Below are 26,360 nucleotides of genomic sequence, written 5' to 3'. Positions count from 1 at the left end.
ATGGAAAGATATTTCATGCACACGGATTGGAAGAATAAACATAGTTAAAATGTCCATACTACCCAAAGCAATCTATAGATTCAACACAATCCGAATCAGAATCCCAAAGAAATTCTTCATGGAAATAGAACAAAGAATCCTAAAATTCATATGGAGCAACCAAAAACCCCAAATTGCTAAAGCAATCTGGAGAAAAAAGAACAAAGCTGGAGGCATCACAATCCCTGACTTCAAAATGTACTACAAAGCCATAATAATCAAAACAGCATGGTACTGGCACAAAAATAAGCACACAGATCGATCAATGGAATAGAACTGAAAACCCAGAAATAAAACCACCCATCTACGGACAGCTAATCTTCAGCAAAGATGCCAAGAACATACAATGGAGAAAAGATAGTCTCTTCAATAAACGATATTGGGAAATCTGGACAACCTCTTGCAAAAGAATGAAAGTAGACCATTATCTCATGCCATACACAAAAATAAACTCAAAATGGATCAAAGACTTGAAGATAAGTCCTGAAACCATAAAACTTCTGGAAGAAAATATAGGTAGTACAATCTTTGACATCAAACTTAAAGTGACCTTTTCAAATACATGTCTTCTCAGACAAGGGAAACAAAAGAAGAAATAAACAGGTGGGACTTCACCAGACTAAAGAGCTTCTACAAGGCAAAAGAAACTAGGATAAAAACAAAAAGACAACCCACCAATTGGGAGAAAATATTTGCAAATCATATATCTGACAAGGGGTTATTCTCCCTAATATATAAAGAACTCACACAACTGAACAACAAAAAAACAAACAGCCCAATCAAAAAATGGGCAGAAGCCATGAACGGACATTTTTCCAAAGATACACAGATGGCCAATAAGCACATGAAAAGATGTTCAACCTCATTAATCATCAGGGAAATGCAAATCAAAACCACACTAAGATACCACCTTATACCTGTTAAAATGGCTATAATCACTAAGACTGAAAATAAGATATGTTGGAGAGGGTGTGGAGAAAAGGGAACCCTCATACACTGCTGGTGGGAATGCAAACTGGCGCAGCCACTATGGAAAACAGTGTAGAGATTTCTCAAAAAACTAAAAATAGAAATACTATATGACCCAGCTATCCCACTACTGGGTATCTATCCAAACAACTTGAAATCAACAATCCAAAGTGACCTATGTACCCCTATGTTCACTGCAGCACTATTCACAATAGCCTAGACATGGAAGCAATCCAAGTGCCCACTGACCAATGATTGGATAAAGAAGATGTGGTATATATATATATATATATATATATATACACACACACAATGGAATACTACTCAGCCATAAAAAAGACAAAATCATCCCATTTGCAACAACAGGGATGGACCTGGAGGGTATTATGTTAAGCAAAATAAGCCAGACTGAGAAAGACAAACACCATATGATTTCACCCATATGTGGACTATAAACAAACACACAGACAAAGAGAACAGTTCAGTGGTTACCAGGGGAAAGGGGAGCACTTATATGGGGACAGACAAGAAATAATGTATGACTGAAATTCATAATGATGTAAACTATTAGGAACTCAATAAAAAAATTAAAAAATAAAAAAGGAGATGTTCCTTTGATTGAAGTGTCCCATGAGAAAGCAACTTCTAGTTTGAAAAATCATCACATATATTTTTCTAACCCCAGTTTTGAATATAATTTTGTATGTGGTGTCTAAAACAATGCCTTGTAACTAAATGTAAATATGCATAAATATATGAAGTAGTGTATATGTTAAAAATATTGAATCAAAGAATGAATGGATTTATGGGCAACTAAACTCAACATTCTAATCACTATTCTGATGAGACAGTCCTAGAAAAAATGTAGCAGTGTGAGAAGAATAGAAGACAAAGGCCTCAGTGGATTAGAGATGCCCTGTTGGAGACCGGGCAACAATTGTACAGTGCAGGAACTGGAAAAGAGCATAAAGAAGACAGAAGGGATCCTGCTCAGCCAAATGTGGCTTAGAGCCCACTTTCCAGCTCAGGCCTCTGGTGGGTGAGGAGGAGGAGCAGTGACTGAGCCAGTGGGGCTGCGTCCTGGCTGGTGTTATGGGGAGGCAGTGAGAGGGGAAAGCCTAGTTGGGGGAGAGAAAGAGACACACTGAACACTGCAACCATCATGGCAGCCCCAGCAAGCGAAGCATCCACCTCACATAGGCCCGGCAGTTTCTACCTGCCAGGCACTATGCTTGGCAGTCCACATACACTTTCTGATTTAATGGCCGCAACAACATGATCTCAGGAGTATCACCTTCATTTGACAGATGAGATCATTGTCTGATAAATGAAAATCCAGCAGAAGCAGGAAAAAAAATAAGAATTAACATGTCCCAGGAATCATAGGCTGAAAGTCTAAAAGCTCAGCTCTAGATAATCCTGAGCAGAAGCGGTTCCTAGTTAGAACGAAATTGAGGCTATGGCCGTGGAGGTGAGTGGAGATGGTGAATTAAATGGTGTATCCAAAGGAAAGAAAGAAGAGGAAGTAGAAAGAATGTGTCAGGATACTGGGATGTAGGGGCAGTAATAATATTCATATTAAAACTAGGGGAAGTGAGATTGACGAAGGGAATTGAGAAGAGAGGGCGAGAACTGGTTAAACATTTCTATCTGGAGAGGCAGGCAAGGGAGTGGGGGCAGAAGAAGAGGATGACTGCCACCTGAAATAAACATGGCACCATCTACTTCTCTCCCATGACCAGGATTTCCTTAGGGACGGGAATGTTTTGCCATACAGCTGAGTTCCCACAAATTAGGGAATGGGAAGCCAGGCTGGGGAGGCCAGCAACACTGAGACAGAGCATGGTGAGGTGGAAGGAACACAGACTGGAAATCCAAACATCTGGGTCGAGTCCTGGTTTGGTTTCTTAGCTCCTGTAACCCTAGCGTGTCAGTGACATCTCAGTGCCTAGGTCTTCTCATGTGAAATACAGAGACAGTAAAACCTGCCCCGGCTCAGATGAATTATTTGAAAAATTACTTGAAAACATGGTAAATTTTAAAGCACTCCACAAATATGAGAAATAGTTATTAACACGCACAGGCGTTAACTGTTGAGCAATTCTTATTGCACTTGTAAATTATTTCATTTAATGCTTCAAATAACCATACAAAGGTATATATTATTATTCTTCTCATCTTGAAGATTAGGCTTAAATAACTGAGGAGTATAATCACCTTGCTCAACACAAACTACCTGTAAATCACAAACTCAGAATGTGGAGCCAGGGCTGACCCTGAATCCCATGCTCTTCCTCAAGGCACTGTATTGAGGCACCTCCGACGTCACCTGACCCTAAGGACCATGGGAGAGGTAAAACTGCCCCTCTTTGCTGACCTCCCTACCAGCTGAGGGGTTCCTGATTCCCCTCTCCTTCCTACCTTGGAAGAGTGGCTGCTTGTTTCCAGGGTCAGTGTTGGCTGGAAAGTTAAGAGACAAGGGGCTGAGGCTGGCTTTGCCAGCACCACCATCCAACTGCTGCTGCAGCTGCAGTCGCAGACAATTGTTCACCTGGATGCTCTGCTCCAGCTGCCCTCTCAAAGCTCGGATGTCTGCCACCAGGTGGCTCAAGTCACTGCTCAAAGGGACTTGGTGACAGGCATCCCAGATGTAACCTGAAAGAACAGAGAGAGGAGGGGCCTGGTGGCACTGATCCAAGTATCCAAGCACTTGTCAGAATACTCTTCTGTGACATTCCTTTCTGCCAAGGACCCCATTGTAACCTCAGGGTCCCAGGCAATACATCTGTGATGGAGATGTCACTTTCGCTGTGTGGGGCCAGGCACACACTGAGATGGCACACACTCCAGTCTGGAATTTTCCTGAGGCTCAAATGGCCCATGTGCATCTAGAGGGCATCTGATCAGCAGATGAGGTCAAGCCTATTGTTTCATCTCCATGTTAACCTCAGTCCTGCAAGCTGGAGAGCAGGGTCTCCCAAGACAGGAGGTCAGCATTGAACTAGAGAAGGGCAAGGGCTGAGGGAGAAGATTTGATGACCTCCACACTCAGGAAGCAGCGGAGAGGAGGAGGAAGGCATCAGGCCTTTTGGTGGCGTGTAAGAATGGGAGCTGGGCACCACACACCAGAGATCATAACTAATTGAAGTTTTCACCTTCTCCACGTTTTTTACCTCACTCACCTCACATAGTCTATTCCCATGTACTGGGGATGAAGAGATCTAGGAAATAGTCTACAAGACCAGACTGCTTATCTGAAAACTTTGAAGCCAAATGTATTTCAAAAGGTAGAATTCGTTTTGGTTTTTAGCAAGGCAATAGGACACATATTCCATATAATACATGCACCCAGTTGCATCTGGGCCACAGCCCCTAATCAAACACATTCATATTTCTGCAATGAGCTATGTGAATACTCTCACTGAGTGGGATAAATGAAGACTATGAATACCCTTTTGTCAGTTCAATTACGTTTTGTTATCAAATAAGTATATAAAACAGATGTCAATTCAGAGCTCTTACTGGGTTATTGAATTAAGGATAAGGGATTATGGGGCTTTAGTGGCAGTAGCTTTGAAATAAAGCCTAAAAGACCTATAAAAAGGGAGAACATCAGAAAGGGGAGGTAGTTCAGGATGAAGTGGTTTCTAGATGCTAACCCCAAATTTCCATGATGCTCCTCCCTCTCTTTCTTTCCCTAAATCCAAATTCTCACAAAGTTTTACTTATTTTTCTTAAAAAAATGTTTTTCCTCTATCCATTCCCCTTTATCTTGCCAATAGCACCTTATGTTAGACTCTCATCACTTAATGCCAGAAGATCACCACACCCATTCAGTAGGTTTCCCTGATTCTAACGTCCAGCTCCAGTGTGTCCTACAGTCTTACCATCTCAAAATTGTTTCTGTCATGCAACCTATTTTGCTTGGAAAAAACCTACTCATTTTCCACTGCCTACTGCCCAGAATGTAAACTTTCATGCTACCTTGTAGGCCTTCTGTACACTGGCAACTCTCCTTCCAACTAAAGTGACTTCTCACACCCCTGATACAAAGTTCTCCTGTAGGCAGGTTGGCCTTCTTCCCAAGCCAGTACTCCCCTGACTTTGTACATGAGCTATGCTCTCAGCCTGCTGTGCAGCTGACATTTCTTCAAGTTCTGGTTCACCTTCTTATCAGCAAATTAGAAAATTCAATCAGGTTTTGTGAAAATTCAAATTTGGTTGAACAGTGAAAATTCTTAATATAATCAATCATGTTGCTTGAGGAATTTTTAAACATATAATCAAGAAAACTTAGAATTGAAAGGCTTAGGGAGTCAACATCTCATCCAAAGCAAGAACTGCTTCTATGGGATCCTTGACAAATCATCCCTTTCTATTCAAATAGAGCGGGATGGGGAGCTTACTCCTCCACAAACCAGCCATTCCGTCACTAGAAGGCTCTCGTGGTAAGGAAGCATTAATTATGTAGCTCCAAATCCCACCCCCTTCACCCATTGGCCCTTGTTCAGCCCTCTCCAGGGACACAAAACACATCAGCTCTTCTTCATCTAACAGTTCTTCAAATATTTAAAGCCAGTTCTCATCTCCTCATGATCTTTTCAAAGCCTAGACACTTTTAGTTTCTTCAATCAGTTTGAGATTTCTGGTACCTCAGCATTTTGCTCCCCGTCTTCATTATGCCTCCTCGTTTGTCGGCGTCCCTTTTACAAGATGGTGACTGCCCCACAACCCAAGAAAATTTCTGACACGGTCTCACCATATGGATACTACACTTATACTAATGTGGTCACAGGCTGAGTTGGCTTTTCCAGCAACCTTGGCCTGCAACTTCCTTGTGTAAATGTGTTTCTTCCTAACACCCCCATCCTCAAGCCCATGAATGCCTAGCAAGAAGAGCCAGGCCTCCCCATCTTGTACTTCTACCTCTGATATTTTTAATCAAGCTCAGGATTTCTTTTTTCATCTTTGCTCAATTTCATTATTTTGACATCAGCTCTCTGTTCTAGCCTGCTTGGATTCATTAACTTTGTGTTTAGAATACCCTCCCCCATTTGAAGAAGAATGGGGAAATATAACAAGATTCTCAAGATACTAGATTATTATTTCAGCAGGTGGCAAAAGTGCTCAATAAAAGAGTTTAAAATTTAAATCCAGGCTTGAAATTCAAATCTTATTAGTGGTATTGTCGTAAAACTTTTGTATCTTTTAATTTTCTCACTGGGGAAAGGGTCAGGGTGGAGGAGGTTGCCTGCTACACTGACTGCATGGGTGGCCAGTGTTATTAGTCACAATATTCCAGACCTTTTCAAAGGATGATACCATCAGGACAGTTCTTTGTATTTAAGAAAATCATTGCATTCTCCGGACTTTGATTAAGTTGCCTCTGGCCATCTAAGCAGGTAAAGTTTGACTCCTGTGGGCTATTTTTAAGGATGCCTAGGCTGGATCTTGCTCATGTCACCAACCCCTGGGCTTTGTGTGTGAGAGCTCCCCTCTCTTCTTGTGGGAGCCCCAGGCCTGGATGAGGGTTTTTCTGAGACTGAACTCTGAAGCTTTCCAGACCTCTCCAACTCCCAAGGTAATGACCTCACCAGGATCCTAAGCAAGCGCAGGAAGCTCATGGGGTGGGGGAGTAGAGGGGAACACATACCTTTCAGCCCCTTCTTGGAATTGCCACAAAGTGCCTCGTAGATCTGTAGCTCTGACTGGAGGGACTGGAAGAGCTGCTGTTTCTCTTCACACTGTTGCTGCAGGAGGGCCAGCTTCTGTTGCAGCCTGCCAGGGGAGAGGCAAGGGTCTGCTGAGCTGTGGGGCCACTCAGCCTCACCAAGGCAATAAGCTGTGAGCCAACCTTTGCAGTATAGACTTTTAGCCCTAGATGTCAACCAGGAGTCATGAGACCATCACTTTTATCTTACAGATGTGGAAACAGGCTCAGAGAGGGAGAGGAACTTTGCTCGGAGTTGTGCCATTAGCTACTGTAGCTCGGAGCAGACACCAGCCCGGTGTTCTTACTGGTCCTACAGTATTCTTTTCCTGTGGACAAGCAGTTATAGGACCTATGCTGGGAAGCAGCAACACAGCTGGTGTCAATGCTGCCTATGCGATGGTGAGACCAGTGTCCTCAATCTCACTGAAAGCAGAAGAACGTTCTTCCTCCAGTATCTGATATGCTGAAGTGTTCTATAACAGGGTTTTACTCTCTCAACTTTGGAATAAAAAAGCACGTTCCCAGAGAAGCCCTTCCTTCTGCTCAAACCATAAATCAAGAAAGCAGAGGGGAAACTGAGGTTTCAAAAATGGGCAATTAACTATATTGCCAATATCCCTTTTTCTAAATCTGAAAATGGGGCTACCTTCCTCATCAATGGGCTTCCTCTAACCTGGAATCTTTCTCCTGGAGAGAGAGTCGCTCCTCTCGGAAATGCAAGATCTCCTGCTGCTTCTCCTTCAAGTCTTCCAAAAGCTGCTGCCTTTCCACCTTTTGGTGCTCCAGCTGCATTTCCAGCTCTTGAAGCCGGGTTCGAGAGGTCAGCAGGGCCTCCCTCAGGCGTTCCGTTTCCTGGGAGTGCTCTGGTGAGCAGAACACAGGAGTGTTTATAGTGTGAGGATGAACGTCAGCAAGATAAGCGCAAGCACATGCGTGCTGACAAATAGAACCAAGGTGAAAGGGAGGCCAGTATATGCTGCGACCTGCCAGAGGAGGCGAAGAGAACATGGGCCCCCTACATCCCCACACCCTGGGGAATGGGGTACTTCCATCTTTGCAATGCCTTTGATATTCTGATTTAGTAAGACCAACCTTACTTTTAGAGAAATTTTGGTTTCTACCACTTACTATTTTCTTGTGTGTGGGTGTGATGTCTTTTTTCTTCTTAATTTATTTAATTATTTTACTGAGGTCATATTGGCTTATGACATTGTGTAATTTCAGGTGTACCTTATTATATATCAGTTTCTGTATGGACTGCATCGTGTTCACCACCAAAGGTCTAGTTTTTATCTGTCACTATACATATCTGCCCCTTTACCCCTTTTGCCCTGCCCCCACCCCCTTCTCCTCTAGTAACCACTAATCTGTTCTCTTTGTCCATGTGTTTATCTTCCACATATGAGTGAAATCATACAGTGCTTGTCTTTCTCTGTCTGGCTTATTTCACTTAACATGATACCCTCAAGGTCCATCCATGCTGTCGTCAATGGCGCAATTTTGTCCTTTTTATGGCTGAGTAGTAGTCCATTGTATATATACCCCACATCTTCTTTCTATAGGCGGTTGGGTTGCTTCTACATCTTGGCTATCGTGAAAAATGCTGTGATGAACATATGGATGCATAAATCTCTTCGAATTGTTGATTTCATTTTCCTCAGAAAAATATCCAGTAGTGGGACAGCTGGATCATATAGTATTTCTATTTTTAATTTTTTGAGAATCTCCATACTGTTTTCCATAGTGGCTGCACCAGTTTGCATTCCTACCAGCAGTGTATGAGGGTTCCCTTTTCTCCACATCCTCTCCAACATTTGTTATTATTTTTCTTGTTAATTATAGCCATTCTGACAGGTGTAAGTGATATCTCATTGTAGTTTTGATTTGCATTTCCCTGAGAACTAGTGATGCTGAACATCTTTTCATGTGCCTGTTGGCCATCTGCATATCTTCTTTGGAAAAATGTCTATTCATATCCTCTGCCCTTTTTTATTTTTTTTGGTGAGGAAGATGGGCCCTGAGCTAACATCTGTTGCCAATCTTTCTCTTTTTTTGCTTGCAGAAGACTGGCCCTAAGCTAACACCGGTGTCAATCTTCCTCTATTTTGTATGTGGGATGGATGTTGCAACAGCATAGTTTGAGGAGTGCTGTGTAGGTCCACACCCGTGATCCAAACCCATGAGCCCCTGGCCACCGAAGTGGAACATGTGAACTTAACCACTATGTGACTGGGCCAGCCCCACCTCTGCTCATTTTTGGAATGGGTTGGTTGTTTTTTTGTTGTATGAATTATTTACTTATTTGGGAAATTAACCCCCTGTTGGATATATGATTTGCAAATATATTCTCCCAGTTGGTGGACTGTCTTTTCATTTTGTTGATTGTTTCCTTCGCCTTGCAGAAGATTTTTAGTCTGATGTAGTCCCATTTATTTATTTTTTCTTTTGTTTCCCTTGCCTGAGTAGACCTGGTATTCAAAAAGATACTGCTAAGACCAATGTCAAAGCATGTACTACCTATATTTTCTTCAAAAAGATTTATGGTTTCAGGTCTTACATTCAAGTCTTTAACCCATTTTGCGTTAATTTTTGTGTATGGTATAAGATAACTGTCTACTTTCATTCCTTTCCATGTGGCTGTCCAGTTTTCCCAACACAATTTATTGAAGACACTTTCTTTTTTCCAATGTATGTTCTTGACTCCTTTGTTGAAGAATAGCTATCCATAGACGTGTGGTTTTATTTTGGGGCTTTCAATTCTGCACCATTGATCTATGTGTCTGTTATTCTGCCACTATCGTGCTGTTTTGATTACTAAAGCTTCGATTACTAAGGCTTTGTAGTATATTTTAATGTCAGGGATTGCGATACCTCCAGCTTTGTTCTTTTTTCTCAGGAATGCTTTGGCTATTGAGTCATTTGTTGTTCCATATAAGTTTTAGGATTCCTTCTTCTATTTCCATGAAGAATGTCATTGGGATTCTGACTGGGATTGCACCTGAATCTGTAGATTGCTTTAGGTAATATGGACATTTTCACTATGTTTATTCTTTCCATCCATAAGCATGAAATATCTTTCCATTTATTTATGTTTGCTTCTATTTCTTTCAAGAATGTCTTATAGTTTTCATTGTATAGGTCTTTAACCTCCTTGGTTAAATTTATTCCTAGATATTTTATTCTTTTGCTTGCAACTATAAATGGGATTGTATTCTTGACTTCTCTTTCTGCTATGCTGATTTTGTACCCTGCAACTTCACTGCAGTTGTTGATTATTTCTAATAGTTTTCTGGTGGATTCTTTTGGGTTTTCTACATATAGAATCATGTCATCCATGAACAGTGAGAGTTTAACTTTTTCCTTTCCAATTTAGATCCCTTTTATTTCTTATTATTGCCTAACTGCTATGGCTAAAACTTCCAGTACTATGTGGAATACTGGCAAGGGTGGACACCCTTGTCTTCTTCCTGTTCTCAGAGGAATGGCTTTCAGTTTGTCACTGTTAAGCATGATGTTGGCTGTGGGTTTGTTACATATGGCCTTTATTGTGTTGAGGTTCTTTCCTTCAATACCCATTTCATTGAAAGTTTTTATCACAAATGGGTGTTGGGTCTTGTCAAATGCTTTCTCTGCATCTATTAAGATGATCATGGGATTTTCATTCCTCATTTTGTTAATGTGGTGTATCATATTGATTGATTTGTGGATGTTGAATCATCCCTGCATCCTTGGATCATGGTATATGATCCTTTTAACGTATGGCTGTATTTGATTTGCTGATAGTTTGTTGTGGATTTTTGCATCTATGCTCATCAGAGATACTGACCTGTAATTTTCCTTTTTTGTGTTCTCCTTCTCCAGTTTTGGTATCAGAGTAATGTTGGCCTCACAGAAAGAGTTAGGAAGCATCTTGTCTTCTTCAATTTTTTGGGATAGTTTGAGAAGGATAAGTATTAAATCTTCTTTGAATGTTTGATAGAATTCACCAGAGAAGCCTTCTGGTCCTAGACTTTAATTTTGGGGAAGGTCTTTCATTACTGTTTCAATCTCTTTACTTGTGATCAGTCTATTCAGATTCTCTATTTCTTCTTGATTCAGTTTTGGGAGGTTGTATGATTCTAAGAATTTATTCTTTTCTTCCAGGTTATCCAATTTGTTGGCATATAGCTTTTCATAGTTCTCTTACAATTCTTTCTATTTCTGTGATATCTGTTGTAATTTCTCCTCTTTCATTTCTGAATTTATTTGAGTCTTCTCTCTTTTTTTAGTGAGTCTGGCCAAAGGTTTGTCAACTTTATTTCTCTTTTCAAAGAACCAGCTCTTAGTTTCATTGATTCTTTCTATTGTTTTTTAAGTCTCTATTGCATTTACTTCTGCTGTGATTTTTATTATTTCCCTACTTCTGCTGACTTTGGGCTTTGTTTATTCTTCTTTTTCTAGTTCTTTTAGGTGTAGTCTAAGATTACGTATTTGAGATTTTTCTTGTTTGTTGAGGTGAACCTGTACTGCTATAAGTTTCCCTCTTAGTATGGTTTTTGCTGCAACCCATAAGAATTGGTATGTTCTGTTTTCATTTTCATTTGTCTCCAGGTATTTTTTTATTTCTCCTTTGATTTCTTCATTGATCCAATAGTTATTCAATAGCATGTTGTTTAGTTTCCACATATTTGTGACATTCTCAGCATTTTTCTTGTCACTGATTTCTAGTTTCATGGCATTGTGGTGAGAAAAGATGCTTGAGGTGATTTCAATCTTCTTGAATTTATCAAAGCTTGCCTTGTTTCCCAACATATGATTTATCTTTGAGAATGTTCCATGTGCACTTGAGAAGAATGTGTATTCTGCTGTCCATCTGATCTAGTGTTTCCTTTAAGGCTACTGTTTCCTTGTTGACTTTCTGTCTGGATGATCTATCCATTGATGTAAGTGGGGTGTTGAGGTTCTCTACTATTATAGTGTTGCCGTCAATTTCTCCCTTTAGATCTGTTAACAGTTTTATATACTTTGATGTTCCTGTGTTAGTGTATATATATTCATAAGTGTTATGTCCTCCTGCTGGAATGTCCCTTTATCATTATATACTGCCCCTCTTTGTGTCTCATTATCTTTCTTATCTTGAAGTCTGTTTTATCTAAGTACTACTACACCTGCTTTGTTTTGCTTGCCATTTGCTTGGAGTATCATCACCCATCCCTTCACTCTGAGCCTATGTTTGTGTTTAGAGCTGAGACGTGTTTCCCGGAGGCAGCATATTGTTGGGTCTTGGTTTGTTTTGTTTGTTTGTTTTTTGAGGAAGATTAGCCCTGAGCTAACATTTACTGCCAATCCTCCTCTTTTTGCTGAGGAAGATTGGCCCTGAGCTAACATCTGTGCCCATCTTCCTCTACTTTATATGTGGGATGCCTACCAAAGCATGACTTGATAAGCAGTGCACAGGTCTGCCCCTTGGATCCGAACCGGCAAACCTGAGGCTGCCAAAACAGAGCATGCGAACTTAACCACTATGCCACCAGGCCAATCCTGTTAGGTCTTGTTTTTTAATCCACCAAGCTACTCTGTGTCTTTTGATTGGTGAATTCAATCCTTTTGCATTCAGAGTGATTACTGATGTATGAGGGCTTAATACTGCCATATTATCTCTTGTTTTCCAGTTGTTCTACGTTTCTATTGTTTCTTTTCCCTTGTATTTCTGACTGTCATTTCAGTTTGGTGGTTTTCTGTGATGGTTTTCTGAGTTTTCTCTTAAGATTTGTGATTCTGCTCTGATTTTTTGCTTAGTAGCTGCCCTGAGGTTTGTAAAAATGATCTCATATATGAGATAGTCCATTTTCTGATAGCCTCTTATCTCTACTAGCCCAAGCAGGTTCCATCTCATTCCTCTTCCCCATCTGCATTATTGTTGTCACAAATTATTCTTTTTTGTGTTGTGAGTTTGTGACTAAATTGAAGTTTTTATAATTATTTTTGATGTTTTCTTTCCTTTTATCTTTTATTTTGTAATTGTTTGCTAACCTATTCTCATAAAGAGGTGCAATTTTCTAATTTTGTCTGTCTATTTACCTCCTTATGCAAAACTGTGTAAACCTTTGCCTTTTATTTCAGATGGGAGGGCTCCCTTCATCATTTCATGTAAAGCAGTGGTGATGAACTCCCTCAGCTTTTGTTTATCTGGGAAAGCTTTTATGTCTCTGTCATATCTAAAGGATAATTTCACCAGATAGAGTATTCTTGGCTGATAATTTTTGTCTTTCTGTATTTTGAATATATCCTTCCCTTCTCTCCTAGCCTGTAAAGTTTCTGTTGAGATATCTGCTGAGAGCCTGATAGGGGTTTTTTTTGTCAGCTGTTGTCTTCTGCCTTGCTGTCCTTAATATTTTTTCTTTGTGATTGACTTTTTTTAGATCATTTCTTTTTATTTTAAGAACATTTTATTTATTTTTGCTGAGGAAAATTTGCCCTGAGCTAACATCTGTGCTCATCTTCCTCTACTTTATATGTGGGACGCCTGCCACAGCATGGCTTGATAAGCAGTATGTAGGTCCACACCTGGGATCCGAACCAGCGAACCCTGAGCCACCAAAGCAGAGCATGCAAACTTAACCGCTGTGCCACGGGGCCAGCCCTGTGATTGACTTTTGATGGTTTTAACATTATATGCCTTGGTGAAGGTCTTTTTGCATTGATGTAGTTAGGAATTCTATTGGCTTCATGTACTTGTATGTCTAGTTCTTTCCCCAGGTTTGGGAGGTTCTCAGCTATTATTTCTTTGAACAAACTCTCTGCTCCTTTCTCCCTCTCTTATCCCATTGGGATACCTATCATCCTTATATTACTTTTCCTAATTGAGGTGGCTATTTCTTGAAGAATTTCTTCATTGTTTTTAAATCTTAGTTCTCTCTCCTCTTCCACCTGAAGCATTTCTATCTTTCAGGTCACTAATTTTTCTCCTCCATAAGATCTGCTCTATTTTTTAAGCTTTGTACATTTTTTTAAAAAAATCTCGGTAATAGTGTTCTTCATATCCAGAATTTCTGTATGGTTTTTTTTTAAGGGCTTCAATGTCTCTGGTGAAGTATCCCTTCTGTTCATTAATTTTGCTCCTGAGGTCACTGAACTGTTTTTCTGTGTTTTCTTATAACTCGTTGAGTTCCTTTATGACAGCTATTTTGAATTCTCTGTCATTTAGACTGTAATCTTCTGTGACTTCAGGTTTGGTTTCTGGAAAGTTGTCATTTTCCTTATGTTCTGCAGTGTCACTATAGTTCCTCATGGTGTCTGACGAATTGATCCTCTGCAAGCACCTTTGTGGGAGTAATTACCTTTTCTTATTTGGGTACAGCTTTGATTACTTTGGTTCTGGTCACCTGGGTCTCATGATCCTCCACTGGGTCTCGGTGGGCTCAGATGCTGCTGTCCTGTGCACCACCTGTGCTGCTGTTCCTGGGTTGTCTTGAGGTGCTGGTTGCACCACTGTCAGGGGAGTTGGGTTCACAGGTGTCAGTGTAGCTGATGGGGGCCTTTGGACCCCAGGACTTGTATAGAGCCTCCACTGTTGGTGCAGCTGGTGTCAGGGTTACCACCACTGGGCGCTGGGTCACAGGTTCTGCTGTGATTCCTGTTGACCCTAGTTGTAGATTCCACCTGCCACCACTGGTGGGGGGACAGTGTTGTGTTTTCTTTTCCTACTCCATCTGCTCGTACTTGTGCTGGTCAGTCCACTCTGTATTTGTACAGGCTGGCCACAGCAGCTCAACACGTCTTGCTCACCCAGCTGGGTTGCTGTGCTTCATGCTGGCTGAGCTGTTGACACTGAGTAGGGAGTTTTTATGCAGGCAGGGCTGCCACAGTAGGTGGATACACCTGCGGGCCAGGCTACCATTCAAAAAGCATTTGTGTGTGGGCTGGGCTGCCCCCATTTACAATTGTACCAGCAGCTTTGTGAGGATCCATGATGTGGATCACTGATGCCAGGGATGGGGAGGGGTCTGCTCCCTTAGTTCCACTGCTTCCTGGGGGTCCAGTCCACCCACCTTCAGACATATAGCAGCATGGATATTCCAGTAATCCTGTTGTGTTGTGTAGGGAGTCCTCTGTTGGTTAATAGATGTCCATTTAGTTGTAACTTACAGGGGAGAAACAAAGGGAACTCACTCTGCCATACTGCTGACGTCACTTAACACTTACTATTTTCTAGTGCTCACAAACCCTCGGTGCCATAGTCCATTCTTGAATTTTGCAAAAATCAACATCAAGATTTTTTGTCTAGAGTTTTTAGAATATATCATTTTCATCATTTTGAAAATGGAGAATCTGTTCTTTTCTGGGCTTGCAGCATCTCTCTGATCTTCATGATGTCTCAAAGACTATTGACAGGGATAAGGCTGTAGGTGTTGTCAGTCATCTGGGGTGGAATTCCTCTGGGCCTGGCAGATTGTGGCAGAAAACAGTAAGTATTAAGTGCTCATTTAAATCTTTCTATCCTCACCAGTGAGATGTGTTCTAGTCTTGCTAGGCATGCGCTGGTAGTTTAGTAGTCCTGCCTTCTTTCTTATCTAAAACTTTTGTTGTTTTCCCCAAGCAGTGACCTTCCCTCTCACATCTTCTTGCTCTGAACTGGCCAATTTAGAAATATCTCTTGATATCTTTTTCCTTTTCCACAAGCATTCTAGGCTTAATCCTTTTGGACACTATTCTTAGTCTTTTATGGATATTTAATAAATATTTGTAAAAAATAATTTGTTACTAATAATACATTGATTTGATCAAGTCAATTAACACTAAGGTCAGCCGTCTCCCAGGCCACACAGGAGTGATGCCCACTCCTGGATGTCCAATGAATAGGGTTGGGAGAGCTCTGGAGGACACTTTGCTGGCAGCTTCAGATACAGAGTCGTGATGACTGACCAGAGAGGAGCCTGAGTGTACGAGGGAGGTGACGTGGTAAGAGACATGAGGATGGCTGAGCAATACTTGGAGTGACACACAGAATTACAGTAAAGTCTGGAGAAACTTGGCAGGGAATACAGGCACTCACATTCCTTCCTTTCCTGGGTCCAAATCAGCTAGAACTGAAAGGAGGTAGGACGACACCTCACTGGTACCCAGTCTGATAGCTAACGACTCTGACTATCTGCAGGCAGCTTTGCCTAGAAGTTTGGACTCCCTAGACCTATTCACCCCCAGAGCCTAGGGGTCTGAGATCCATGGTGGGGACCTCTCAGGAAGTAGCCCTTTCTAGACTGAGAAGAGCTATGGGAACTTGGGGTTGTAGATCTGGGTAGCCCTATCTCCACCTTTTCTCTCTGCTTCTCCAGTTGGTGACTGGTGTGGTCAGGGAAGAAAGGGACCCGGGAGTGACCACAGTTTGTGGTTTTTGACCACTGACCTCTGGAAACGTGACTCAGCTGAGCCTGAAGGCTCCGGTTTTCCTCCCTAAGGACTCTGTTCTCATTGTAGAGCTGAGGGGTGGACTCCAGGCCTGGACTGTAGAAATTAGAGGTGGATCCTGTTCCAGAAAGTGCAAGCAGGTAAGTTACACATTTGGGTAACAGATGCTTTCAAAGTTGCCCACTCTGTATCTCCCAAAGATACTGTCCAAACCCAGTAGAAACCTCTGGGGTGCTTGAGGCCTCGGCCTAAAGCCTGAAGGGCCAAATGCCTGGTTTTCGTGTGCCTCCTCTCAGAGGGCTCTATGCCCTGGCTACACTTGTTCACAAGGCTCTTTCCCCCAAAAGCCGCTGCTGTGGGGTGGTCAGGACAAGGGTATTTGTCACTTGGCTTCCAAGTGACAGCAGCCTGGGAGGAGAGTGTGGGGAGAAAGGCCACTTGGTGAAGTGGCTGGGGGAGGCCCCTGCAGATACAATCATATGACAAGGGCACAGGTAAGTCAGCAGGTACTACATGAGCAGATCAAGGATGAGATGAGAAGCCAGACAACTCTGGGGACCAGACTTTGTTAGTTCTGCCATGAGGCAGTTACTCTCTGAGCTCAGATACTCTACTGAGTGAGGACAATATACCTGCCCCACCGGCCTTGCTGGACTGTGTATAAGGAGCAGGGGGAGTAAAGCCCCCCAAAGTACTTGGAAAAACGTGGAACTCTGCTGAAGGGCCCTCCCTTCAGAAGCTCCTTGATTGTGACCAGAAACAAGAAGGCCTAGGCCTCTCCTACCACTACCGCGGGCAGTGGAGCTGAGACGGTGTTCCAGCTGCTCCCGCAGGCGGTCGTTAATGCAGATGGATTCCTCCAGGCGCTGGCGCAGGTTCCGGATTTCACCAAGATGCTCTTCTAGCAGGTCGGCCCCTGCAGCCATCCCACCAGGACAGGAGAGAGGTGGGAGATGGATCACTAGTGGGTCCCACATTGTGGGTGGGGCTGGGACAGTGGCCTCTCAGTAAGATTCCTAAACATAACCACCCTTCTGCCAACTGCTCCTCTCACATGGGCACCCAGGAACACAGGCAACTTTGTTTAAAGAGTAATTGGCTTTCAAATCCAGGACAGCTAAGCAAGCCCCTGGTCTCCTCCCATACAGGGTAAGTGTAAGTGTAAGGGAGTTCCATGTGGTTTAAAAAAAATAACTGAAGGATATGGACATCAGACCGGCATCTTGAGAGGTATGGCCACTTCCCAAGTGTGACTTTGCATGTGAGAGGAAAGGCCTCCCTCTGCCCCAACACCTTTCCTCTTATAGACACTTGACTGAACATTCTTTAACAAGGGGCAAAGCCCTTCTCCACCCTTAAAGAGAAGGCCTCAGGTAAAAGGACATGAACATAAGCTCGTCCTCTGTGGTTAACGACTGCTACTGAATATCTCCCGCAACTCACTTTTAATATGGAAGGAAGAGAGGAGAGACTGCACTGATCAAGGGACTGAAGGCTGACTAGAGAGGAAGAAAAAACACTCCCATGGGAAGAAAAAAGATGCATAAAAGAGAATGGGGAGGGGTGCTTATGACAGACAACATCAACTGCACCATTTTGCTTTGGGTGCAGTCTTTTTCTAAAAATCACAATGGTCTTACTGTTGGAACTGAGCTGCATCCCAGCATGCACCTGTATAGCTCCACCTCCTCAACTGGTAAGATGTCTCTTGGCCCTGACTGGGAAAGCTAGGAGCTACAGGAACAGTTTGAACTGGGCTTGGTACACAGGATATATTTATGGGGTCGGGAGCTGTTTAGAAACACCCTCTCTTCCTTTAACAACTCCTGACTGATGGAAGAATGTCCTGTGAATGTTGGTGACTGGCATTCTGGAAGGCTCTAGGAGTGGGCTGCAAGGGGTCAGGATGCAGGATGAATGTGAGAGCACAGAGGTGGGTCCTGGACATTCCCAGGGCCCTGCAGAACTCCGAGGCCCTGGGCAGGGAGGATGAAGGGATGCTTTAGAAAGGACTAAGTACAGATACAGCCCTGTCATTTTATCCCAACTCTGTGAGCCTGGGATGAGAGGAGGAATGAAAGGCCCTGCCCAGGTAGGAAAGGGGTAGACTCTAAATGGGATTTCACTTCACAGGCTGACTCGCTCAGCTCTGTGCTTTACCTGTGGGTTTGGAGTTAAGCTGGTACATGGAGGAGCCTGAGGATAGGTCCCCAGACATGCTCCCTTTCTGAGGCCTCATCACATCCTGCTGGCCAGTGCTGCCCAGGTACCCGGGTTCCAGGATTCTGCCCAGTTCGATGGTGGCCCTCAGAGGAGAGTGGGGCTGAGCAGAGTTGAAGTAGTGGGAAGAACTGGCCTCTAAATGCTTGCTGGGCAATGTAGCTGGGGAAGGAGGATGGACGGTGCTGACACCTGGGCAGAGAGAAACATGAGTCAGAAGCAGAGTGTCAGAGAGAAGGATCAGCAAGGAAGTGCTTTGAAAACTGTGAAGCTCTGCCTAAGGGCCCTCCCTTCAGAAGCTCCCTAATTATGACCAGAAATAGGAAGACCTGAGTCTCTCCTACCACTGCCACAGGCAGACGAGCTGTGAGTCAAGGAAGTGTGTGATTGCTAAGAACAGACACTAAAGGGGACATGTGGGATGTCCGAGATCCCAGTCCACTGCAAACACCAATTAGTTGAAGACTCACAACCTAGAGGCTCTAACTTTCGCCCCATGTATTTGCTAGCAGGAGACACTAAGAGGTAAGGGATGAATAAGTATCTGAAAGTCACCAGTATACACAATGGAAAAGTCCAGTGGCCCCACTCCTGGCTCCTACTGTAATTCCTCATGATAGAGTTCAGGGAAGTTCCAGAAGTAGAACTCACCTCCAAAGTCAGAGGTCAAGAGTATGATGGCATGTAGCACTGAGCATTCCTGTGAACAGGAATATTTGTTTTTCTATCAGTATTTACCTTCCCCAGAAGCTAATCAGCCAGTTTTTCCATTTCTCTTTTGGGGTTGTAGAGGAGAAAGGGGGCATGAAATCCAGCTAGACATGGTGGCCCCAATTCCTCTGACTGAAGAACTGTCTGCTGAGGCTGGGGAAGTTCTATGTAAGGCCAGTAGTGATTTAGATCTCACCCAACATGATCAAGGAATTGCAAAATGTCATCACTTCTGTCTAAAGACTCATGGAACACTCTTCCGTGGATGGAGGTAGGACTTTTCATTCCATAGGCTGATGCTTTCATAGATCCTACGAAATCATGGGCCTTCCATTGAGCCCCATAATGTCTGTTTCTATGTAAAAAGAAGCCCAGCTTTGGGGAGAGAGAGAGAGATAGACAGAGCCATAGTTTAGGATATTCATATTCAGAAGAGTGCTTTCTTCCAGGGGTTATCAACATGAGCAGCAGAGTAAACAGGTAGCTCCACCTAAGCAAATAGGAATGAGGTCATTGTTTCTTCCAACCAAGCCAAAGGCCCCTGAGGGGTCAATGCAATTGGCACTGCCAATTTTTATCCCCATTGATAACTGGTTCTCAAATTTGGCTACATACTGGAATGTAATAATTACATATGGGACAAAGTAATAAAAAATATACTGATGCTTAGATCTCAGAGATTTTGTCTTAATTGATATGGAGTACAGCTTGGGCACTACATGTTTTAAAATCATCCCAATAGATTCTAATAAGCAGAAAATTTTGAGAAGTATTGTCGTAAGTCTCTCCTTCCCCAATTTGCAAAACACTAGATATTCATTAGGATCACTGGGAGTTATAGACAGGGCTGAAAAATGTAGGCATCTAAACGTTAGTTGAGGTTTCATAAAGGTGTGATTTCCTACCTCTTTCACACCCATTTCAACCCCCCCCCAAACACAAAGCAAAAAGGGGAAATCAGAGGTTGTGGACAGCCAGCTTACTTTTTAACCAACATGACAGGAGGGTCCAAGTCTATGAGTAGCAGTGGTCAGTAATCTCATGCTCCAGTCTCCCCTGGTCACACAGTACAGAGCACATGCCCTAAACCATGCACAGACGCCAGACAGACTCTTGCACAATGAGATTTTAGCCCCACGGTGACCTGAGAAGCTGCCATGCACCACTGTCCACATGGAAGCATGGTTCAAAGCAAACAAGGAGTGCTGGTAAGTGGTGGTCCCTTGGAGAGGACAGTGCTTCAGAAGAGAAAAGAAAGGGCTACAACCTTCCTTACCAAGACTAGTACCACCCAAACTGTCGTTAATGGCTCAGACTAGACAAGACTCCAATTCAACCCACATCAACAGACCCTTTTTCATGCACAGTGCTCTCCTTCCCTTGGTCCCTTTGGACAAAGACAAATTGACAAATGTGGGAGAATAAGGAAAAGAAGGCAGGGAAAAGAAAAGTAATATAGAGAACACTCTTGCCATTGTGGCATGAGATAAATTTTTTATCCATCAATTGTTGGTTCCAGAACTGCTATAATAACAAGTTCTAGGTCAGAGACACCAGCACCTCCTACTGATCTCTAAAGAGAGAGAGAAAAGACTATTGCAAGGAGCCTCCAGAGTCTGTTTACCTGAGCTCAGCTCCATGCTCTGAGCAGGATGGCAACAAAATCAATGTAGGTAGAAAAGATATAATGGAAACATGAACTGGGAACAGAAGACCAGGATTCAACCATCTCTCCCACTTACAAGTGACCTTGAACAAGTAACTTCACTTCAGTAACAGAGATCACTGGGATCTCTGAGCCTTAGTTCCCTGCTCTGGTTCTACCATCACAAAAGTTTTGTGAGGCTCAGGTGAGAACAGGTTCATGTTGCTAGACTGCTGTGCCTGATAAGCAGAAGAGGCAGCCTCTTAGACTTCACTGCCTGAAGAAAGGAAGGTGTACAAGCTCTCCTAAAGACGGTCTTAGTCTATCTGGTTCTGGAAATCACAAGAGGGGCAGAGTAGACAGTGTATCCATTTTCAAGGTTGACAAAAATCTGCTGCTCCTGACATTTGTGGCTTCAGGTCTACAGATTTGGGGCTGTGGTCTTAGGTCACTGGACACCCTTTGTGTGGTGACCCTTACCATCAATAGCTGGCTCATCTGAGCTTCTCTGCAGGCACAGAAAGAGGTTTTAAGGTAATTTCAAACTGCTTTCTAGTTGTTTTTTTAAAGCACTACTAGAGAGCAAATTCATCATGTGAGGTTCTTTTCTCATTTTTTCTAAGCTATAAGTCATCACACACAAAAAATTTTTATGATTAAGCATCCAGCCCATATATACATCAAACCCTTCTCTAAAAGATGACTGTGCACTGTCTACGAATTCCATAACTACATAAGATCAATTATCTCTGGAAGTCAGAGGACAGAATTCACAACCAGACATCACAGCATGTGATTCTGGTTCTAGCTGCCCATATGTCACCCATCTATGGGCAGAAATTAACCTTATGCAATAGGAAGAGGGCCTTTATCACCCCCCACTGAATCCCTCTACCACCACCCATTTTGCCCCCAACCTGATTATGTTAGGATCCTAACCTGATTAAAAGCATTTCACAGCAGGAGGATATAATAGCTATGGAAAGAATCCTATTGAATGTGGCCACCTTTTTCATGCCCACTTCATCCTGCACAGGCAAGGCAAGAAGCTTTCTCCCATGCCCCACCAGGAAATATGTCACCCGTGCGTCAGGGCTTCAGTATACATGGTGGTACCTCACACCGTGAGCATTGCGAGAGGACCAGGTCCAGGGCCTGATGAACATATATTCCTGTTAACTGATGAAACACACACACCAGAAAGATAACAGTAAATACACTTCCAGAAAAAGCAAGCAGAGCTATACCTCAGCCATCAACTGGTAACATATACCCCTCTGTTGTTTTTTAAAATTCTGCCATCAAGCCAAAGCCATGCAGAGCAACGTGGGATGGGGCTGCCATTCGCAAGCACACAAATGCAGCAGCAAGTGCTCACTTTCTCGCAACTGCTTCTGCAGCATCTGCAGCTCCTGCTGAGCCTCGGCCAAGGAGACCACAGGTGTCTCACAGCAGCCAAGGAGGGGAGGGCCAGCGGAGCTGAAAGGCAGGAAGCTGGGTGGAGCTGAGGGCAGTGGTGCCTGGGGGAGGCTAACCAGTGTGGTTATGGAGGGAAAATGAAGACCTAGAAACAGAAAGTTGGGGAGAAGGAAGACACATCATTAGAGAGGAAGTAAGAGAAAGAATGGGTGAAAGATTGAGAAGGTGAAACTATTCCCTGCCCATAAGTCTCCTTGGCGAGTAGCTGTCATTTAATACAATGCTGGCTGGGATGGCTAAGAGTGATCTTTGCCATGGCTACGGGTGATCACTGCTACTCGAGAGGTTGGCCTGGCTGACCCCTCCTCTTGCTGCCCTGCCAGGGCTATGCTACATACATATTCTATGCTCATCTTGAAAACAATTGGCTATAAAAGGCAAAGTGGCATAACTGTAACCCAGGGAGCCATCAGAGCCCCATCCCAGCCATCCTGGGCATGGATAGGTCAGGATGGCTGCGCCTGGATACTCTCAAGGGCCCTGAGGTCCCAGCATGTGCCAGTCCCTGCCCCTGTGACAAGAGTTTCCCTATACCTAAAACTCCTCTTACAAAAGCATCAATGCTCACCCTGAGGAGGGCAGGAGTGGACTAAGACTATGGGAAAATTTGCATTACTAATACAAGCAATTTAAGACTCTGATGGAAATAAACTTTAGAATCCCAAAGCAATGTGTTCATCCACCAAAGGAAAAACGAGACCTTGGCAAAGTGACTTAGATACAATGGCTTACAAACCGGTCTGGGCATTTGAATCACTTATGAAAACTTCTTAATACATGCAGATTCTCAGGCCCTAAGGCAGACCTACTGAATCATAAACTCTGGGAGTCGGGTTAGGAAATTTGCATTTTAAGAAATTTCACGGGTGATAACTATGCAGCTCATCTACAGACAGGTCTTTAGGAAACTTGATAGGTTCTGAGTCTGAATCTGTCTCCTCTTTTTCCTAAAAACAGATGCAGGGCAGGTAGCCCAAGGGAAAAGCAGAAACCAAGACTGATCTATGGACAATGTCTAACATGGAAGACAGCAATTACATTCTAAAACACATCCTTGCCCCAGAATGCTGACACGGTATCAGAGCGGTACTGCAAAGACACCCCAATTGCCAAGTGACAAGCCCACGCATCCTTCAGGGAGGTACTCCAATTTTAATACCCTTGGCTTTCTGCTCTGCGACCCCAAAGCATTTATGCAAGTGCCTACAGTGCTAGGCGACAGCTTTTCCCCATGATTTCCTCGTCTAGCTGCCGTCTACTCCGGCCCAGAAACTTTGAGCCCAGGCTCAAGAAGAGTCAGACACATCCTCTTCCTTATGATTTTGGTCGACTTGTCCTCAGCAGAGACAGGGGTGGCCAGAAAGAAAGCACTGTGCTTTCTGGGGCACCTCGACACAAGTTCAACCTCACCACAAACCACTCTGAAGACAGCCAGCCAGTCGTGGAGGTGGATAGGAGGCAAGGACAAGGTTTGCTTTTTCCCTACCATCTCTGGCGTGGAGCTGTGATTGAACAGTGCACCCCCTGGCAACTAAGCCGAGGCAGGTAAATGAAATGCACCCCTCCAATTGGCCCCAGGGTACACACCTTGTACATGTCAAAGACTGCCAGCCTATTCATAAATCCATGAATGATAATGTCCTATGAACAGAATCTTGTCTGAGGATATGGAAACATCCCCAGCTATGAAGTAAGCAGCCCCACCTACTGTAGAGGCCACTGTGCAGTTAAAATGGATAACATGTAGAGGGGAGCAATAGATGTGAATTTCTTTTTGTTCTTTGGCTTTTGTAATCCTGAGAGGAACACTTTGCTTCTTTGCTCCCAGAGATGAAAAGAAAGAAAGAAATGAAAATGTTTATTTTAAAATGATTAGCCAACTACTGGTCAAAGTTGGTATGCAGATCAAAGTCTGTTGTAGATTACTTATTTTCCTAAAATATTTAAAACAAAGAAAAGCCCTATGCAATTAGCGAATTAGAATGGTCTCTTGATTTTGTCTAGGATTTGATGCATATAAGCCCCGAACAGTGGAAACATTTATCCCTGAAGAAAAGTCAAACAGGCAGCTGGGGAGAGATGAAGCCCCTGCCCCGCTGGCTGTTGCATACCTGGCTGGGCCTGGCTGGCCTCCTGGGGGAGGTTCTGGGGAGCTGGCAAGCTGATGGGGTTGCTGCTGGGTTCGGCCTTAACCCCCTGAGGTGCAGTGGTTGCTGATGGTTTAGAAGACAGTACAGCAGAATTACTTGAATGATGAATGGAATCTATAAAACCCATGAATGAAAGAAAATGTTTGACGTTCTACAGAGAACTGGAATCTGGCCTTATATTTAACCAGGGGTACCAGGCAGAGCCTTGCTTTCAGGGCAAGCACCAAGCATAAGCACTGTGAGCAGTGTTCACTTCCTTGCTTGCAGACAGCTCCTTTAGTGAGCAAGCCACCTTAGGTGATAGTGGGGCTCAGAGCAATGGCACCTCCAAAAATACCAGGCAAGACTGGCAGCATCTGTGGACACCCACAGACACTCAGGGGACACTGTTCAGGAACTGCAGCCAGCAAGATCATTGCAGGAGGGAGAAGATACCCCATCTTAAAGAAGGAGGTCGATCAGACAGATTTGTGCTTATGAGGCAATGGAGAAGAAAAGTCTGCCATGATCTTCTCACTCTCCCGACTTAGGCTTGCCTTGGGTCCAACAGCAGGCACATGCTGGTGGAGACCCAGTAACTTGTATAGTCTGGTGGAGACCCAGTAACTTGTATAGTCAGTTGCAGAGCAAAGACTCTGACCCACCAGGGCCTGTGCTTCGCACTTGGTCCCAGAGCCACGTTCAGCCTGATACACACCAGGGTGGATCTATAAGGCCTGGTTATGGAAGTCTCCTCTCAGCCTAGATAAAAGTGGTACCATCCAGAAAGTGGTGGCTACCTGAGTGACCAGGTGAAGCTTTCTTCTCTTCATAGTGTATGTACTCGCTGGCTATGTCCATGTCAGAGCAGACTTCCAGCTCATCACTCAGGAAGGAGGAGCTACTGGGAGAACGGTGGGAGTCAGACAAGGCATGGCTGCTGGAGGGTGTGAGGGACCGGGCATCCAGCTTGGCCTGCAGGACTTCAATCACTTTCTCCTTCTCCTGCAGCTCCCTGCTGAGCCTAGAGGAATAAGGGAGGACAACAGGTGAGATAGCAAGGTCACCAAGTGAGCTAGTCGTGACTAAGGCACATGGGAAAAGCCACATAAGCCAAGGAGATCATTCCTGCAAAGTATAATCAAAATAACCCATCTCTGATTAGGGGTGGGGTGCAGAGGGAGGGAGAGAAATAGCTACCCAGCACGCTAGCCACATGATACGCTGAGAACAGTGGCGCCTCAGCCAGCCCTCTAAGGCACTGCCGCTCTAAGTGTGGACACCAGTACAGCTGCAGCCCAAGAACTGTTGGTCACCAGTCTCCAACAGGACAAGAACAGAAACGTAAGCCTTGAGGTAAGCGTTGAGATATATATAGCAGCTGGCATTGCCACAACACTCAAGAGCACAGTAAATGGAATCATCTGGTTGATTGAGGAATAGACCATATATGTGTCTGTGATGGATTAGAAATGAAAAGAAAATCAAAACACTTGGTCCTTCACCACAGATATTCTGAGAAGTACTACATGGTCTTAAGCATACTCATGACACAAAGGGGCTAGAACTAATGGCCACAACAGACTGAGCCCACAGTTTTTTTGTGCATTATGAGATTCTATGCAGTGACTCACTGAAAACTGTTTCCAAAGGTGCTGGAGCCCCCCAGGGCTGTATATCAGAAGAATATGATTCTTCTTTCCCAAGAAAATTGGGTGGCTATTAAACTAGACGCCAACGCAGCTCGGGGTAAGTCAACTTGGCAAAAAGTACATCCTGGTCTTGAAACACACGGTGGGGGGTGGGGAGGTGGCGGGGGGAGGCATACAGGATAACCAAGGACACCTGAAACCTGGCTAGTTTAGGACAGACTGACTCTAGGTTACTAAGCCTGGAGAATAAATATGCAAACAGAAATCAACAGAATTATATCAGAAGAGAGTAAAGAATTAAGCAAAAAACACCAGTAAGTTGTTCTATGAAGAAATGAATTCATTACAATCAGCATTTTCCTTTTTCTTCCCTGTGATTTGTGAAGTTTCAGCCTTCCTTGACCCCTTTTTGGGCC

The 26,360-nt window shown here is 43.7% G+C and overlaps 1 protein-coding gene across 50 annotated transcripts in view; it reads right to left on the bottom strand.

Annotated features, from left to right (window-relative positions):
* PDE4DIP (phosphodiesterase 4D interacting protein) overlaps window positions 1–26,360 on the bottom strand; it is a 199,106-nt gene that overhangs the window by 7,215 nt on the left and 165,531 nt on the right. For 10 of the 50 annotated variants that reach the window (XR_011494945.1, XR_011494944.1, XR_011494946.1 and 7 more), the window contains 9 exons: window positions 25,093–25,316; window positions 24,275–24,427; window positions 22,063–22,248; window positions 18,269–18,520; window positions 16,893–17,024; window positions 16,107–16,226; window positions 7,395–7,584; window positions 6,662–6,786; window positions 3,430–3,663 (listed from right to left, as the gene is read on the bottom strand). Coding sequence is in view for 41 of the 50 variants with exons in the window: in XM_044749294.2 (XP_044605229.2) it covers window positions 3,430–3,663; window positions 6,662–6,786; window positions 7,395–7,584; window positions 16,107–16,226; window positions 16,893–17,024; window positions 18,269–18,520; window positions 22,063–22,248; window positions 24,275–24,427; window positions 25,093–25,316 (1,616 nt within the window). In the remaining 9 variants the exon portion in view is untranslated. The remainder of the gene's footprint in view (window positions 1–3,429; window positions 3,664–6,661; window positions 6,787–7,394; window positions 7,585–16,106; window positions 16,227–16,892; window positions 17,025–18,268; window positions 18,521–22,062; window positions 22,249–24,274; window positions 24,428–25,092; window positions 25,317–26,360) is intronic. The other 40 variants (XR_011494952.1, XR_011494949.1, XR_011494948.1 and 37 more) reach the window with 13 other exon arrangements.

The sequence above is a fragment of the Equus asinus genome, chromosome 16 (genome assembly GCF_041296235.1).
Source record: "Equus asinus isolate D_3611 breed Donkey chromosome 16, EquAss-T2T_v2, whole genome shotgun sequence".
Classification (NCBI taxonomy): Eukaryota; Metazoa; Chordata; class Mammalia; order Perissodactyla; family Equidae; genus Equus; species Equus asinus.
Note: the sequence above shows the minus strand (reverse complement) of the source record. Positions and strands in the feature narration are given on the sequence as shown.